This window comes from Sylvia atricapilla, chromosome Z (genome assembly GCF_009819655.1).
Source record: "Sylvia atricapilla isolate bSylAtr1 chromosome Z, bSylAtr1.pri, whole genome shotgun sequence".
NCBI classification, from domain to species: domain Eukaryota; kingdom Metazoa; phylum Chordata; class Aves; order Passeriformes; family Sylviidae; genus Sylvia; species Sylvia atricapilla.
The window spans coordinates 74,782,050-74,798,276 of NC_089174.1; the positions used below are offsets into that span (position 1 = coordinate 74,782,050).

Genomic DNA, 16,227 nt, shown 5'->3' on the forward strand with positions numbered 1-16,227 from the left:
CAAAAATGTAAACAAAAGCATATTCTAAGGAAACAGAGGCTCCCATCTTCTCACAGAGTATTTATAATCCTGTCTAATAAAAGTATTTTAAAGATATTTTTAAGACCCACTATTTGTTAGAGTTCTTGTGGTTATTGGAGCTGTATCAAGGTTAATACTTTGGTAATTGGAGTAGCACATCAGCTGCTACAGAGACCCTGAAATTACATAGGTTGCACGGTGGGCTCTGCTATAGGATCTCGCTTTTGGGATCACAGGTGGATCCACTTCTTCACTGGCTTCATTTATATTATTTTCCCATGACAGGTTTAAGTTTACCTTACCTGAAAAAAGAATTGGTAAAAATATGTGTATATATTCTGTGCTGGGTAGAACATGGTTCAATCAAAACAGCAAGAAACAGGTAAATGTGTCTGGTACATCCAGAGCAGGAAGTGGTGCTCTGCATCAAGACCAGGACTGGAGAGTTTCTGTAGGCACTTTGATATGATTGAACCAAAGCTGCAAAAAGCATAAAAAATGTGTGGTTTGCACAGGAGCAGAGCAAAGTACTGTTCTGTCCTCTGCTCATTCCCTATGTGATACCTTAAAATGCCATTAGTGTATTTTTGACCTTTTCCAATTTTATTTCAAAACTGAATTATTACCAATGTCTAAATACATCCCCACAGCACACAGCTAATTTTAACATTTCCTTTATAGATTTGGGGTTTTTTAGTGGTTTGTTCTTTTTCCTTCAGTGGAGCCTTAATGTAGCATTTTTGTTATAGACACCGTGTCTCTGCTAAAAACAATAAGTATTGGTAACCATTCCCTCTAGCAACTTCAGACAAATCCAAGAGTGACTTGGAGACATGCATCTTGGCCTGTGTGTAAATTAGTAACTTTTCCAAGATTTCCCCCCAGAAATACATCTACAGAGAACTCCTAAGTTTTGCATACGTCAGAAACTCTGATTCTGTGGTCAGCCTTTTTAAATGACAAAAAATGTAAAAAACCTTCATATTTCTCTGAGAAAACTGGCATTAATTTGTCGTTTTTTTCATCACATTAAAAAGCTAGAATAACATGCATAAATTGTAAAATTGATCATTAATTATGCGTCCACCAGAATAACTTTTCAATCAAGTATCTCTTCATTATCCTCACTTTTGCAACTTCTATTTTTTCTTGAAAATGCAAAAACTATAGTGATTTTTTCATAGTGATCAAGCAACCTGCTTCACACAGTCCTTTTTGTGGAAAAGAAAATTTGTTTGGCCCTTGATAACAAAATAGATTATTTTAATGTGCAAGCACACAGTATTTGCATAGAACCAAGCCTGAATCTTTGCAAATCAGCTCAGGCAGATATGGTGGGTTTGGCAAGTGACCCTATGGTAAAAGACATGCAGACATGACAAGGCGCTATAAAACATCATTAAACAACAAACACATGTACAGCAAAGGGCGTGTATCAGACTCCATTTTATAGTGCATAGATAAGGAGCACTAACCTGTTCTCTGATTAATTTGATTATCAGTGTAGGTGAACAATAACAAATAGTCATTTCCTGAATTTGTGCAATATATGTGTAAAATTTCTGAGGTGAGTCAAAAAAGGTGAAATATGGCACAATATAAAAACTCTTATTTCCTATAATATGCAAACTACAGTTCAGGATTATATGAGAAGGTTGTTATCAAATGGTTTATAATAATTTAAAATAATAGCATTCATCTAAGGGAGTATTGTTAAAAAATACAGTAATTGTCACAGTATTTATTCTCCTACAACGTATTCTTTGTAAACACTGAATAATGTTGATCTTAGAAGCAACACCATGGGAAACAGCCTTTGTGTGAGAAATTATTCTTTAACATTGTGTCTGGATGACAAAGAAAGTTTCATATCCTAAGGGTATATTTATAATTAGAATGATGTAACTGAATCAAAGACATTGTTTCTTAGGAAACTGAGACATTAGTCTGCAGAGGTTATTTTAGGGTGGGGCAGAGGGCAATTCTGGGTTTATTCCATTATTAAGAAACAATTTTTCTCCTTGCTGTGGATTTTTATTTTTTTTTATTGTCCTTTTATTAGTATTTTTTAATCAGTGTTGTTCTCCTTCCTTTTGGAAGTATAGATTTTCCTTCTTGTACTATACATGTATGCGCTCAGTGCAGATGGAAAGAAAAGCTCCCATGGCTGCACTTCCCATCACAAGGTTCCCTCTGGTCACTGGATCAGTCGGGATGCTGAAGCTGGTGTTACGGCTTCAGTATCTGCACTTCAATACTGCTTGAGGTGTCTGGAGGTCTTCTGTGACACCGTGCAGAGGAAACAGTGCTACCAGAGACTTGTGAGTCATCCCTGGTGATGACTGGCCAAGGGCTTTGGGAAGGGCTTTGGAGTTCACCGGTGACTGTTTTGGGAATTGCTCACAGCAAGTCCATGTACAAGCTCTTGCATTAGGATGGGTAACACTCCTGTGTGTCCTATAAAGTAAATACATGAAAGAATTCAATGTAAGTTATACAAAGATGGGTCTCTGCAGCACTTACATCAAGTGGATTTTAACATCTTGGTGGAGATCTCTTTAGCTGTATGTCATCCATATAAAACCCACGTCCAAAAAAACCTGTTGAATAACTCCACTTGCTGAAAAACGCTGACAAATTTCATTTTAACTTACAGCTCAGTTTCCAAATGTTAAAAACAAGTAAGAAGCTGAGAGAATACATCTGCTCCTTAAATAACAGCTACAGTGTGTCACACCTAAGGGGCCATGACCTAGATGCCAAGAAGGGCGAAGGAAGGAAGCTTTTTTATTTCAATTTTCCAGGCCAACTGTCTTTTTCATTACCCCAGATTAATGCCAAGAAGTTCAAATTATTCAGCAGAATTCACTGTGCAAAAAGAGACATTCCATATGAAAAGGTAGTGCCATAAATTTGGGTATTTACTGGAACTGGGTTGGAAAAAATGCATGTTTCTCAAATTTTCTGCACATACAGTGTTCAAACAGTGCTGATGAGGCTAGGTAGACTGAAAGCTACACAGCACCTTGCATAAGAATTCTTTCTGATTTCTCAGGTAGCCAAACTCCTCACCCTCCTTATTTTATTGGCTTCGATTCTCTTTTTCTTCCTGGATATTGGCCTGGCATCTAAGGCAACAAGGCAGTCATTTTGCCTAGGCAATAGATCCTCATCATCACTGCCAAATTCGAGACAGTTGCCTGACAAGGCTTCCGGATCCTGTTTCACTCGTGTGTACCTGGGGTATATTTCTGCAAGAATTTCATTTAAAGAAGAAGACGTAGACTCAGTGTTATCAAACGCGCAATTCAATACTCGAGGATAGCCACTCTACACTGCTCAACAAATACAGGTTTAAAGACTATTCTACAGGTTTGTGACACCATATAAAAGAGGCATCCGCAGCCTTGCAAACCGCTGTTGCCCAGGGCGGGAGTGGTGGGTCTCCCGATCCCGAAGCCCTCCTTCCAGCGCAGCCATGAGCCAAGAGCACAAAGCCTTGGGCAGCGCCAGGCGGGGCGAGCTCGGGGGGGTCTCCTCCAGGGAATAAAACCATGGCAGAAGCCAGGGAGCAGCCCGGCTGCAGAGCCCGCAGGGGACGGCACCGCCGCGGGCGCGGAGCGAGGGGCAGGACACGGCAGGACCTGCCTCCGGCCCCTCCACGGCCGAGGGCCGCAGGGGGCGTGGCAGAGGAGGAGGAGGGAAAAAAGAAGGAGGAGGAGGAGGAATATTTGGGGGCGGCTCGGAGCAGGTGGCGCTCAGTGTCGGCCTGGGAAGCGGCCAACCCGGGAGCGGCGCCGGCTCGACCTCGCAACAGCGCGGGACATGGGCTCCGCGGGCGCGGCGCTGCCGCCTCTGCTCCTGGCGCTGGGTACGTCTGTCTGTCCGTCCCGCCGCCCCGGGAAGCCAGGGGAAGGAGGGAGGGAACGAAGGAAGGAAGGTCCATCTGTGGCCGCGAAGTGCGGAGCGAGGGGCGCCGCCGGGCAGCGCAGAGGCGCGGTGTGTCCGCGGTGCCTACGAGCGAGTGCCGTGCATCGGCGGCGATTTTAAAGTAGGATAAACTCCTGCAGTAGCATGGATTTCATTTTCCTGTGAATGGACTCTGTGTGTGTGCGCGCTGGCGAGGAGGGAACGGGGACGGTCTGATATGTGAATTTAGGATTATATGATGAATGTACCTTTTTAGGCGCGAGGATGATGTTCCCTGTGAATGCTGCTCCTGTTTTGCAAGAGCCCTCTAGGTCTCTTACCACGCTGTTAGGCAAATGTCGCTCCTTGGAAAAGGATAGGGAAACTTGAACCATCTCCTCCTTCTCTTGGCTAACTTAATTACCATTACATCTATTTTCCTGGGAACTATAAGCAATCATATTCACTTGCCATGAGCAAATTCCCAGGCAGTTTCAGAGTTTTAATATTACTGTATACTCTCACAAACCCTTAATTAGCAAGTCACCGAAGAGGCAGCATGAAAATGAGTTTTCACTGATGAGCTGTTCCAACTTGTTCTTTCAGTAACTATAGCGAACACTGCAGTGGAATGTGTGGCTGCAGGGCATGAAATAAAATACAAAAATATTAACCTGTGATGTGATATATGGCACACAAACAACCTGGCAGTTTTTTTCAAAAAGAAAAATTCTGAAAAGTACCAGTGGGCAAAACATTCCACCCCATACTTTTGTGTAGATTTCTGCTTTATTCTCATGGTTACAGCTACTGAAAACCAGGACCATTGATATTCCCTGTAATTCATGGGGTCTTAACACTTGGAAAGGTTTGTAGAGTAGTGCTGAAAGGAGAAGATAAGGACTGATTGTGAAAGGAGAATTCCCCTGGCATTGTGAATGACAGAAGTGGGATAGGTCTGCTTCGTTCAGGCACTATCCATGATTTATCTCAATTTATACATCTGAAAGCTGTCATAATTATGATTTCAGATGTGTTATGACACTTGATGTTAGTGGATGCAATTACTGGGTTCATGATTGCTCAGGCCTTTTTGATCTTGTAGGAGTAGCAACAAAAAGAAAGTTTCAGGACGGGAGCTTTCCCTAAGTGTTTTTAGAGTTCTGCTATGGTGATACTCTTGTAGCTCTCCCACGATAATTTTCAAATTGCTTGAATTCTAATGAACTGGTTTACTTTCAAGGTGATGTTCTTAAATTTAATTGGGATAGCTTAGCTGAATTATTCCTTACTTCCAGAAAATATTCCAAGTTATTCCAGATTTGATTTTTTGTCAGTATATTAACTTCTGAATTATCAGCTGTATTCAATTGATCACATGGCGTGCTTTGTCTCTAAATTCAACTTAGAATAGTGCAACAGCGAAGTAGTGGGTTGCTCATTGTTGATGTGTAGTTTTGTGTCTGGAAAGTCATTAAGACTTTGTAGATGCTACAGGAAGATGAGATCTGAAAACAGACTATCATTTTGATGGCATAACTATGCTACCAACCTTGTTAATTATTGACCGAAAAGTATATAGCATAGAGAAGTAGATTATGTTAAGAGGAATAAATGATGCATTAACAGGGCAACCTATGCAGCAAAGATGGAGCTTTTCTGTTGCTACATGCTGCTGATAGTTTTGCCACATCTAGTTCTTTAAATTTACATTTTGAGCATGCATTTTTTTTTTCCTTATCCTGTTCTTCAAAGTCAGAGCCAAAACAGCCCAGGTCTCTCTGAGAGTGAAGCCAGTGGAAAATACAGTAGCTTTCCTGGGCTCAGTTCTGGTAACATTTTCTTTGGAAAGTTCTAGTGGTCTCATGCTTCAGAGGAGATATTTGAAATTTGGCAGGAAGGCACTATTTGCATTGTCTACCTAAATTTGGCCAGGTAACAAGTTTTTGCAAAACTGTATTCCTCTGGAAAGAAATGCATTTTTATCAGCTAGATTCTAAGTTAATTTATGTCGACCTTGTTGTGCACCTTAGTCAGATATTTCTGTGTGAAATCTTAGGTCTATACTTGCAAATATAAAAAAATTCTTTCTTGATTTCTCGTGCTATTTGTTATTTTTGTGGCAATATCCATTGTTGTTTAAGTCATTCTGCTTTCCAGTTTGCTTCTGGGTGATGGTCTGCTGACCATCTGTACTGCATGCTTTTAACTGTTTCCTGGGCTTTGTATAAATCAGCTTGTTCTCTTTTATATAAGATTAATTCACTTAGAGTGAATTATCAGGTGATAATATTGGGGGACTATATCTGGGGAAGAAAGTAAAATTTGGGGTGCCTCCACCTGAATTTCACAGTGAAGCCCAACAGCACCTTCCTCCAGCAACCCAGGATGTGAGTGATACAACTTTCAGTGCATTCGTCAAATCTCCATCCTATGAAGTACCTTGAGCTCTTTAACTCTGAAATGAAAACTTGCAGCAGCATAAAGGTTATGCCTTTGGGGCTACATGTCCCCCACATGAGTGCCACAGATTCTCAGGTCTCTCTGTGGGACTCAGGCAGACTGAAGGAGAAAACAGGTCTATCTGAACCCAGGGGGGTGTTTGCGGAATAGAGAATTTCCAACGATGGGGACCTTGTAAGTAATGGGCTATAGTAAGTAAGGCCTTTCAGAGGAGTGGGACACCCTACCTACAAACTGTTTTCTTCAGTACACTTTGTTTAAACTTGGATGGAATCTGTGATAATGGCATGTAACATGCAGAAGTTGGAAAGTTATGAATTACTTAAGGCCCAGAATGAGTTAGCCACCTGGGTTTGCCTCTTTTGCATGTCGGTGCATCATGCTGTCACTACCTATGAACAGAGAAAGATGGTGTGATCAGAGAATGAGCTGGAACTCCTGCTTTGCTTGGTTTTGAAATTAGAAAGTGGTCTAATGAATGAGGATGAAATGTAGGATTAAGAGAAATAAATTTATCTCTTTTCTTTACAAAAGTGGATTCTCTCTCTCTATCTTTTTTTTCCACAAAAGCTGAGTACAATTTCAGACGAGTCATTTAAATCAAATCTTTGACATGTGGTTGGAGCTTTTGTGTTCTTCTCTTTCTCTTTGCTCAGCCAGGGGTTCTCAAAACTGAAGCTGCATTTTCACGATCTGGTTAAGCTGACCTGAATGTGGAGCTGACGCTGCAAGGACATTTCATCCACTCCTTGTTTGCATGTTTCCACCAGTTTCTCTGTGCTATCACTGTGGCTTAGTCTGGTGAACAGGTCAGGGACCCATTTGCTTGAATAATTTTTCCCCTCTTTTGAGCCAGGTTAGTTTTGGTGATGAGCTAAACTGATCCTGCTCACTTGAGCAATTTATTTGTTAGTGCTAGCATAGGGGACAGTCAGAACTCGTGGCCAGAGGAGGAAGGAAAGCTGGAAAAGTCCCTTTCACTGGTAGCTATCACTTCCACTGGCTTGAGCTGGTTGTGCAAGTGCATCTTGAGGTGCAAAAATGCTCTGTATTCACAGCTGTGACTGAAGTAAATGGAAATTGTATTTTAAATGTGAAAAATATAATGTTTTAGCTGTATCACTAGATATCCAAAAGTGGTAAGTACTTTTGGTTTTGTTTTTTTTTTTCTTTTTAATGGAGCTAAGGATGATCTTTCATTTCACTTAAGTGTGGAAAAATAAATCCTCTGTCACATGCAAATACTTAAATGTTTATGGTCAAGATATGTAGGCAATAATCAGTAAGGAAGATGCTAAGGTGAAAATCATATACATTAAATGTACATGGCAATATACAGAGCAGAATGGACTAAACTGATAACTGAATAGCAAATGGAAACTGAACCTTTTGTGCAATAAATGCAATAAATTGAACCTAAAGGTTGGGTGAAAATGCTTTTAACGTGTATCCATGCACACAAACTTAAATCTGTACAGCCTGTTTTGATTTCTGTCTTTCTCCCTCTTTGTGATCATCTTTTAATATCTTGATGTTTTACTATTATATTTGTGAGTAATGTTAAAAATCATTCTATAATCTTGAGATGACTTGAAAGCAGGATCCAACCCAAATATGAACTCTTCTTAAAGTAAACGTGTTTCAAGCTTTTCCTTCTTTATGAGGTAGCAAGTAGTAGCAACACTACTACATATTATTTTTGGAGTTTTGCCTCTCACAGCATTGCAGATTGAAGTAAGGCTTCATTCATACTGCATTACAGGACTTGTATTTTGAATTATGTTTATTTTAGAAAGCATACAGTCTATTACCATCAGACATCTAAACACTTTACCAGTTAATGTTTATTTGTGCATAATTTGGTAGACCCTACCAACAAGTTTTAACTGCCTCTCTCTGGAACAACCTGTGAATTGTTCTTTGCTTTTTTGGTTCAGTGTCACGGAACTTCAAGAAGTTAAAGAAGTAAAAGTACAGCTACTCCTTTTTTTTCCTTGTGCTTCCTAGCCACTATATAAATATTATTCATTGTGGTCTTTCTTCACTATTGTAATTCTGAATAAATGGAAGTGGGGTTTTTGTGTACTTCATGTGACATATCTTCATGAGGGCTAATAACTGGAACTACCAGTGTAACAGCTTGATGTCAAAATAGCTAAATGTGAATAAAGTACCTTATTTTAGAATTAATGCAGGTTATAGGGGTTTCTGCATGTCCAGATGAGTAAAGCAAGTAATTTTCCCCAGCAGAAATCTTGTGCAGTCTCTATCCAGTGTTGTTATTTTCGTTTAAAGGTTTCCTTTGTTAGGCTCTGTGCAGGCTGGTTCACATTTCCATGGTGACCGTGCTGAAATGCAGACAGGACACAGGCTGGATTCTCATCGGCATAGCCATGCACTTGCATACCAACACATGCTATCTGCTTGGCTTAGGACATTTCCATTAACAGTTTGAATGTTTAGAGCTTCTTTTTCACATACTGATCTCTGGCCCTGTGATACTACACAGTCTTGGGATTTCAGACCGACCCTATGCAGCAAGACAGAACAAGCTGATAAGCTTATTTTTTGTGTAAATAATTTGGCTCTGCTGTTCCAATTTAAATTACTCAAGGACATCAGAGAACTGTCTGAGTCTTAGTTTTCTTTTCTCTTTAAAGTGATAACACAGAAGGAATTTTATTTATAAGCGCTTAGGTGAAAGACTGACATATATCTGTGCTAAATAGCGATAGGAACATACCACTTGTTAAGGCACTGATAAAAGGATAATAAAAATAAGTGAGTGTGAATTACGTAAGATAAACTAAACCTTCTGTCTGTATCAGTCAAGTGTGAGTATGTATCTTTGTGAAGCAATATGCAGAAATCTTCCTGCTCATTCTGCAATCATTTTCTGGAGGTGGTGAATACTAAAGACATTTAGTGGGGTCAACAGCTTTGACTATAAGCATTTTGATCACTTCCAAATGCTTCCAAATGCTTTGACCATAAGCATTTCCATGACTTCCAAATCAGGCTGTGATTTCTAAATTGCCAAATAAATTCAATATTCTGAGTGCTGGCAATCATTATTTTGAACTATTCCCTGAGTAGTGTTTCTGGATCTTCAGAGAAGTAAATTTTATTTTCTGCTGGAGATGCACACGCTGTAAAAATATAAGACCTGCATATTATTCAGGACTTACAAGGGCAGGCAAGGAAGTAGGATCAGCATAGACACTTTGAATGGAGGATGAGCAAAGACATTTTGTGTGCTACTGAATGGCATCTGCATGGTTGAATGTCACACATGATGAATGTCACAGATTCTTTTGTCCCTTTCAAATTGCTGTTAGACAGGGTGAAGGGCTTGGAAGTTACGCACAGCCCTGATGGAACTGTTGCCTTATTCCTGATTTATTTTACTCTTTGATAAACGTGGAAGCAGGTTGCATTCTTGCCTTATATCATACAGTTGCATGCCTTTTCCTTTTTTATTTTCTTAATCACACAAATCTCCTTGGATAGCATGGTTGGTTATTTCTAAAGGACAGACGATGAAGAAACCTTGGGGGTAATTGCTATCAACAGCAGACTTCAGGGAGGAAGCACATGGCACAGTAGAAATACGTAAGGAAATAGTGGAGTTTGAGGATGGAGACACGAGCTGGGGGCAGATGAGTGTGAAGGATTGAACTAGGTTTTTGCCTTTTGAGTACATGACAGCTAATCTAGCTGCCTGTCTAGCTATCTGTTTCAAACATAAGTGACCTTAAACAAGAAAAGCTAGCAGCAGTTGATGCTGTGTTAAGAGTGCAATACGAAGTTGTGTGTGATGATAAGATTACAGGTGACCAGGCTGCTTCACCCACTGGATTACCTGGTAAATAATCCTGAGCTGGCAGGATCAGTGTTCTTACCTGACTGAGGGGTAGCTGCATTATGGGTCTGTGTGCTTAGTGCAGCCAAGGATGCTGTTACTAGAAGTTGTCAACCCAGCACTTTCTTTGGGGATATGCCTGTGCCATGCTCTGTGCTGCTGAAGTAAGGCAGCTGCACACAGGTAAACCAGTAAAATTAGCTGTCAGTGTGTCTGAATTTCCAGATGCACAGCAGTCACTTCTCATAATTCCTCATTTTCTGTAACTGTTGTGTTCAAGTTTTCCTTCAGCTCTGAAAGCACACCGGGTAAGAAATTCTACTTCATCCTATTTGACCAACATTTATTCTTGTCTGGTCCCATTCTCTTAGTTGAGTAGATGTTTATGTAGGTGTCAAATCAGGGCAACCTGTGTCAAGGGTTTGTGTCCTGGTTTCTTAATAGCAACATGCTACAATAAGGAGAGTAAAACACAAAAGAGTCCCCTTGAGCACCTGTCCAAAGCAGCAGCAAGTGGAGTATTATGTCATGAGGGAACTAGTGCATCCTAGGTAATGCAAATATCACTGCAGAGGAGGGTGTGTGACTCAAATGTCCCTGTATCTGGATTCTTACTTGAATTTTCTGTTTAAAGAGAATACTAATTGCTAATTAAAGAATAGCACATTTTATTAAATACTTTTAGTGATTCTGTTTTCTTAATGGTAAATTCTAATAATGGAGAAAAAATCCAGCAGCACTACTCACATAGTAGTCCTTCAGCTCTGCTAGCCAAATATCTATCCTTTAGTTTCAATGTCTCTACTCTTTTTTTTTTTTTTTTTTTTTTTTTTTTTCTTTTTTTTTGGTGGGGAGAGATGTTGGTACAGGGTTTTTGAAATTTTATTTTTTTTTCCCAAGCTGCTAAAAGCCAGTTCATCATATTGAACAGTAAAAATGTACTTGAGTCTCTGGAGCTGTCCTTCTGAGAAGCTGAGAGCTACAATAGACTTTGGTTCTGTGAAGACAAAAAAGCAACTGTTCTGCTTTTGTGGAAGCAAGTATTATCTCCAGAAAACTCTTCTTAAATGTACATGGGCCCTTCTCTCTGACCCCAAAATATACAATGGCTGCATTAAAAAAAAAAAAAAAAAAAAAAAAAAAAGAGAGAGAGAGATAGCCTGTTACCAGCCTGGCCACTGGCATCTGAGTAAGACCCAGTGTGGTGTGTGGGCCAAGGGCTGGCAGAGTTCCTGCAGCAGCCCCACTTCTTCATCTAAAACATGCTCCCCCTGCCTCAGCATGCAGCGTTGGGTGCCTTGGACTCAGCATTTTAAAATGCACAAAACCCCAACTTTTTGCAAACGGGAAGACTCCTGCAGCTAAGAGGTGGATTGAGGGTGTTTAACTCCATCCTTCTCAAGCACCAGCATGAGGTGCCTCCCTCTGCTGAGGTCAAGGATGGGGAAGAATTTTGGGAGACGGGTATCCAGTTCAGCTTTTTTTCAAGAGGTAGCTGCTTCAGAAGTAATGATAATAGTCAGCGGGGAAATAAGGGACTAGTTTTCCCTTGAGGATCACAGTGATGTAGATTCACCTCTCACAGTTTTCCGGAAGCATCTTTGCTACCTGGCAATAAAGCAGTCTGACAAGCAGCCTTTACCCTGTAAATGCTCTCAGCTCATCCCAGGATGTATATTCATGCTTCCAGACAAGCAAAGATACATCCTGCCTGTGGCCTAATGTCCGAGCACTGAGCTGGTAGGAGCTCTGAGTTGTCTCTTTTGGACCAACTACCCATGTAATTCACATTTGGTTGTGCATGAAAAGAAGTTACTTAGCTCTTTAGTTAAAGAATTTAATTATTTCAAGTAGAAATAATTAAGTTGAAAGGCCTTCATTTCCTCTTACTGTTGTATCAGAGTGGGTTAACAGTAAGGTAGAATACTTTGCTCTTAGACAGGGCTGCTACTACACCTGATTCGTATTCTAAACTTTTTGTGCAACTTTGTGTAATGAAACCTAAGTGACAGGTAATTTTAGGTTCATTGTGGGCTAGCTAGCTACAGAAGTCTGAGCTTCCTGGATTGTTTTCCTGATTTTAATGTGCCCAGATTCTGCCTGGACACTATCTGGTGCCAGAATTGATCATTTCAAGGTGCATTAAGGTGCAGTTTCAGGTGAGTGATTGGGACCACCTGCCTACCATTCAGGATGCCCAGTTGTGAGCTCCCATTAAAATCAAAAGAGAGAAGCAGTCATTATTTCTGGCACAGGAGAACAAATGTTCTGATAATTATAGCTCTTCCAAGTATTCTATTATATATCCTGTGGTGCTTAGGAGGTTTTCTTGTTGCAGGAAGCTGATGCAGCAAACTTTTTCCAGCTGAGCTGCTCTTACTTCTGTGGCTGTCTGTGTACAGTGCACAGACCTAAGCTCCCAGCCAGCTTCAGAAGCTGTAAGGGAGGAACAGGGTCTTAAACATGCTGTCCTAAAAATGGTATGATGGAATGGTCACTGGACCCACTGCAGTCCTCATGCTTTAGGCAGTGATACTGGAGTGGCAGAAGGATGAATGATGATGGCAAGTCCATCAGGTTTTTTCTAGTTTAGCCTTCCAGGTCACATTTAACAGTGATATAATATGATATAAGACCAAATATAATATGCTAGAATACTCTGTAATTTTCAAATAGGCTAGAGTGTGTTATGGGTAGGGAAGTACAGATACCTGTAGGTGCTTTCCCTTCTTGATACTTGTGTGAAAGCTTGCATTTTTGCTTTGTTCAATCATGTTTTCATAGCAGCTGAGATGAGTAAATGTGGCATATAGGGTGTACAGACAGCAGTCACATTGCTTTCAAAGTGGTGACATGCATTTCCTCTCTTACAGTTGTAATGTGGCTCAAGCTTCTCTGACTATATTTGGAAATATTCCTAGTTTAAAAAAAAGAAAACCACTGATAATGTGGACACAAGGGAAGAGAAACGGCTGGAGTGAAAGGCCACTTGGAATGTCAGTTTTTATCACAGGGAAGCATGCAAAGTTTTTTGTGTTTATCATCATTACTTGTGAAGGCCAGTGGCAATTACATAAACAACATAAATGTGTGTACAGCTTGTTGCCCTCACATATTTTTAATCTCTGTGGTGTTGAGAAAAAATTGTGGAGGACAAAGTTGAACAATCCTGTTAGTACCAAGATAAAATAAAAACTGCATGTTATAACAAAAAGATGGAATTTAAGTGAATTTTCTGTAAAATAACGCTTTTCCCCATTGAAAACTGGATGGCAATGTGCCAAGATAATCAATTTGAATAGGCTTGAATACTTGCTGTCTTTATTAAAAACTCATAGGAAGTTGTCAGTCCTGCAGGAACAGCTCCTAAGCATTTATTTGGAATCAGTCCTTGTGTGTATAGCAGGTTGTCTGGATTTCTTAACTACAGATGAAGAGCAGTTTATTTGTCTGTTCTGGCAGCCAAGGAGGGTGATATCTGGGCCACAAGCAGGGGGCTGTGAAAGAAGGAGAAAGACAAGTCTTACAGAGTAACTAATGAAGCTGTGGATAAATTTAATTAGATTTCTTATTCTGCAGCAGGGTCATAATACCAAAATAGACACCTCCTAGTTTTTTTATCACAGTCTCTCCAACTTTTCTGTCATAGTTCACATCCTGTCAGGCTTGGGCTGCTTTATAGGAGGTTGTTGATAACTCCTTAGTGCAGCTTCTTGTGTTCTGAGCCCTTGCAAGTGAAAGGCAGTGTCTGTGGCTTTCCCACATGCAGGGGCTCTCAGGCTGGACGCTGACCTATTTCCAGGAAGAAGCAGTCAGCCAGCTAAGCCAAGAAAACTTGCTGGAAAGGAAGCGAGGAAGAAGGGTGGGAAGATTGTTACTAAATGAGGCATTGTTTCTCTTTTGTTCTGAGCAGTGCACTTGGGGGAAGTTTTTTGCCTATAATTTATTTCTACTCTAAATGTTATTATTTCTGTTAATTATTAAGTAGTCTGAGATAGTGTAGCTGTTGCAAAGAAAAGTTGTTCTCAAGACAACAGAAAGTGAAACAATTGCAGTATTAGTAGTAAAATGAAGTAGTAAAATGAAGATTTGCATTTTTCAAGCTTCTGTAAACATACAAAATAGCAACAAAAACTGAAGTGAGGATTATACAATGTTTCAACTGCCAGTATAAAAAGCAGTGTCTTGCCAATCACTTTACCTACTCTTTTTGATTCTTGTAGAGGTTTATATTGTCTCTATTTAGGAGGTTGTTCTCAAGAAATATGTTCAGTTTTAAATAAAACCAGATTAAATGTGGTTATAAAACTGCTGTTTTAGTATATGAGATGGAGGTATCTACATGCCATTGTATCTACTGCTGTGGGTGTGCATATTGAAGAAAGAAATATTACAGAAAGTAGAAAAGTAAATATAAAGGAGAAAACTAAAGATTTTTTTTTTCAGTTATGTTTACCACACTGGGTAAAGGTTAACACACCTTTCCAGATTGAATTATAAGTAGTCTTTTATCTTCCTTGCGGGTTGGGTTGGATTCTGTGTAGTCAGTTGTGAGTATTCAAAAGACAAATGAAAAACTTATTTATGTTCATTTGTAGAGAGGTTGTAAACAGTGAAACCAATATAGAATTGCTCTTTTTACATGAAAACAACTTGATTTGATATCTTTACCTGTGCATGCACACAATGCACATCCCAATACAGTATAGTGGATCACACTGAAGACTAGAACATTACAAAAAGAAAAAGGAGTTTCTCTTTTTTTGTGAAGATTTTACTCATTGCAGTGAGAATTGCTCAGTGGCTTCTGAAAGCCACAGCAAAGAACATCCATGTTGCAATTCAACAGATTAAAGTAACTGGATGTGGGTTGTTCTATTCTTATGTTTTCACAGTCTTGTCAAAAAAGCGTGCAAAACACAATACGTTATGAAAGCTGGGTAGTTCTTCTGTAAGAATATTTGACTAATTTAATTTGGATTATTGCTCTGATACTGTATGTTCTGAATAATAAGGAAGTAATGTTACTCTTAAACCAAAACATTGTTCCATTTAATAAAAAAGACTAAATATATTTAATATAAAGTAGGCACTTCTTGACTATGCTCTTTCATAACTTTATTTCTTCCCCTCCCTGCCTTCATTCCACCTTCTGACTAATATTAGAAGGAGAGGAGGTGATTATAATGTGAAGGGATCTGTACTCCCTCTCTAACTTTGCAATCTGTGAGCCAGCTTCAGCTAACTTTTGCAGAGAGATGAAGAAAAAAAAAAAAAACAACCCAGCTGGGTATCAGACTGAGACAAAAGTGCTTTTTCAAGTTCCCTGACAACTAAGGAGATCCAGTGTGGCTTTGAACAATACAAAATAGCTGAAAATCTACCCCAAAGAGAGCCCTTAGAAATATTTCAGTCATGGAGAAAGCTTGAACTAGAGTGTGCATCCACTGTGAGATGAAGTCAGTGGAAAACAGCAGCTACAAGTTCTCTCATCCCTCCCACTCTTTTCTTTTCTCTGTCCTCCACAGGGTCTGACAGGCTTCAGGGCCCTGCTGATGTGTGTTCATTGGAGGTGGAAATCTTTGAGACCAAAAGAAAAAATTTCTTCATGGAATTTGTAGTGGCTGTCTTATAACAGTTTAACCTAAGGGGCAAAGCAAAGCCCTCTTCTGGAGTGAATAGATATTTTTAAAAAGGCCAGACTGAGCAATTAAGGCAATGTCAGCAGTACACATCTTAGTGGCTGCCAATCTAAGAAACTAATTCAGGAAGCAGACAGTAATCCAGTGGGGTATTCTCGATTCATTTTTCCACCAAAAACAATTTATAGATGAAAAACCATAGTGCACTGTTTTAGCATAATGCCAGGTCATGGCCTTACTTTTCTTTGGTGACTGAATGCTTACCCTTTCCACCCCAAATTCCCTCAGTATGCTTCTGATCTTGAATTTGGGTTTCTGGGGGTCAGCTGC

General features: G+C 39.8%; 1 protein-coding gene across 1 annotated transcript in view; it reads left to right on the forward strand.

Annotated features, from left to right (window-relative positions):
• Nucleotides 1-3,744: 3,744 nt before the first annotated feature.
• Nucleotides 3,745-16,227, forward strand: part of ITGA2 (integrin subunit alpha 2) — a 66,858-nt gene continuing 54,375 nt past the window's right edge. Inside the window, exon 1 of the mRNA XM_066339037.1 lies at nt 3,745-3,892. Within this exon, the coding sequence (XP_066195134.1) occupies nt 3,847-3,892 (46 nt within the window). The 5' untranslated portion in view covers nt 3,745-3,846. The remainder of the gene's footprint in view (nt 3,893-16,227) is intronic.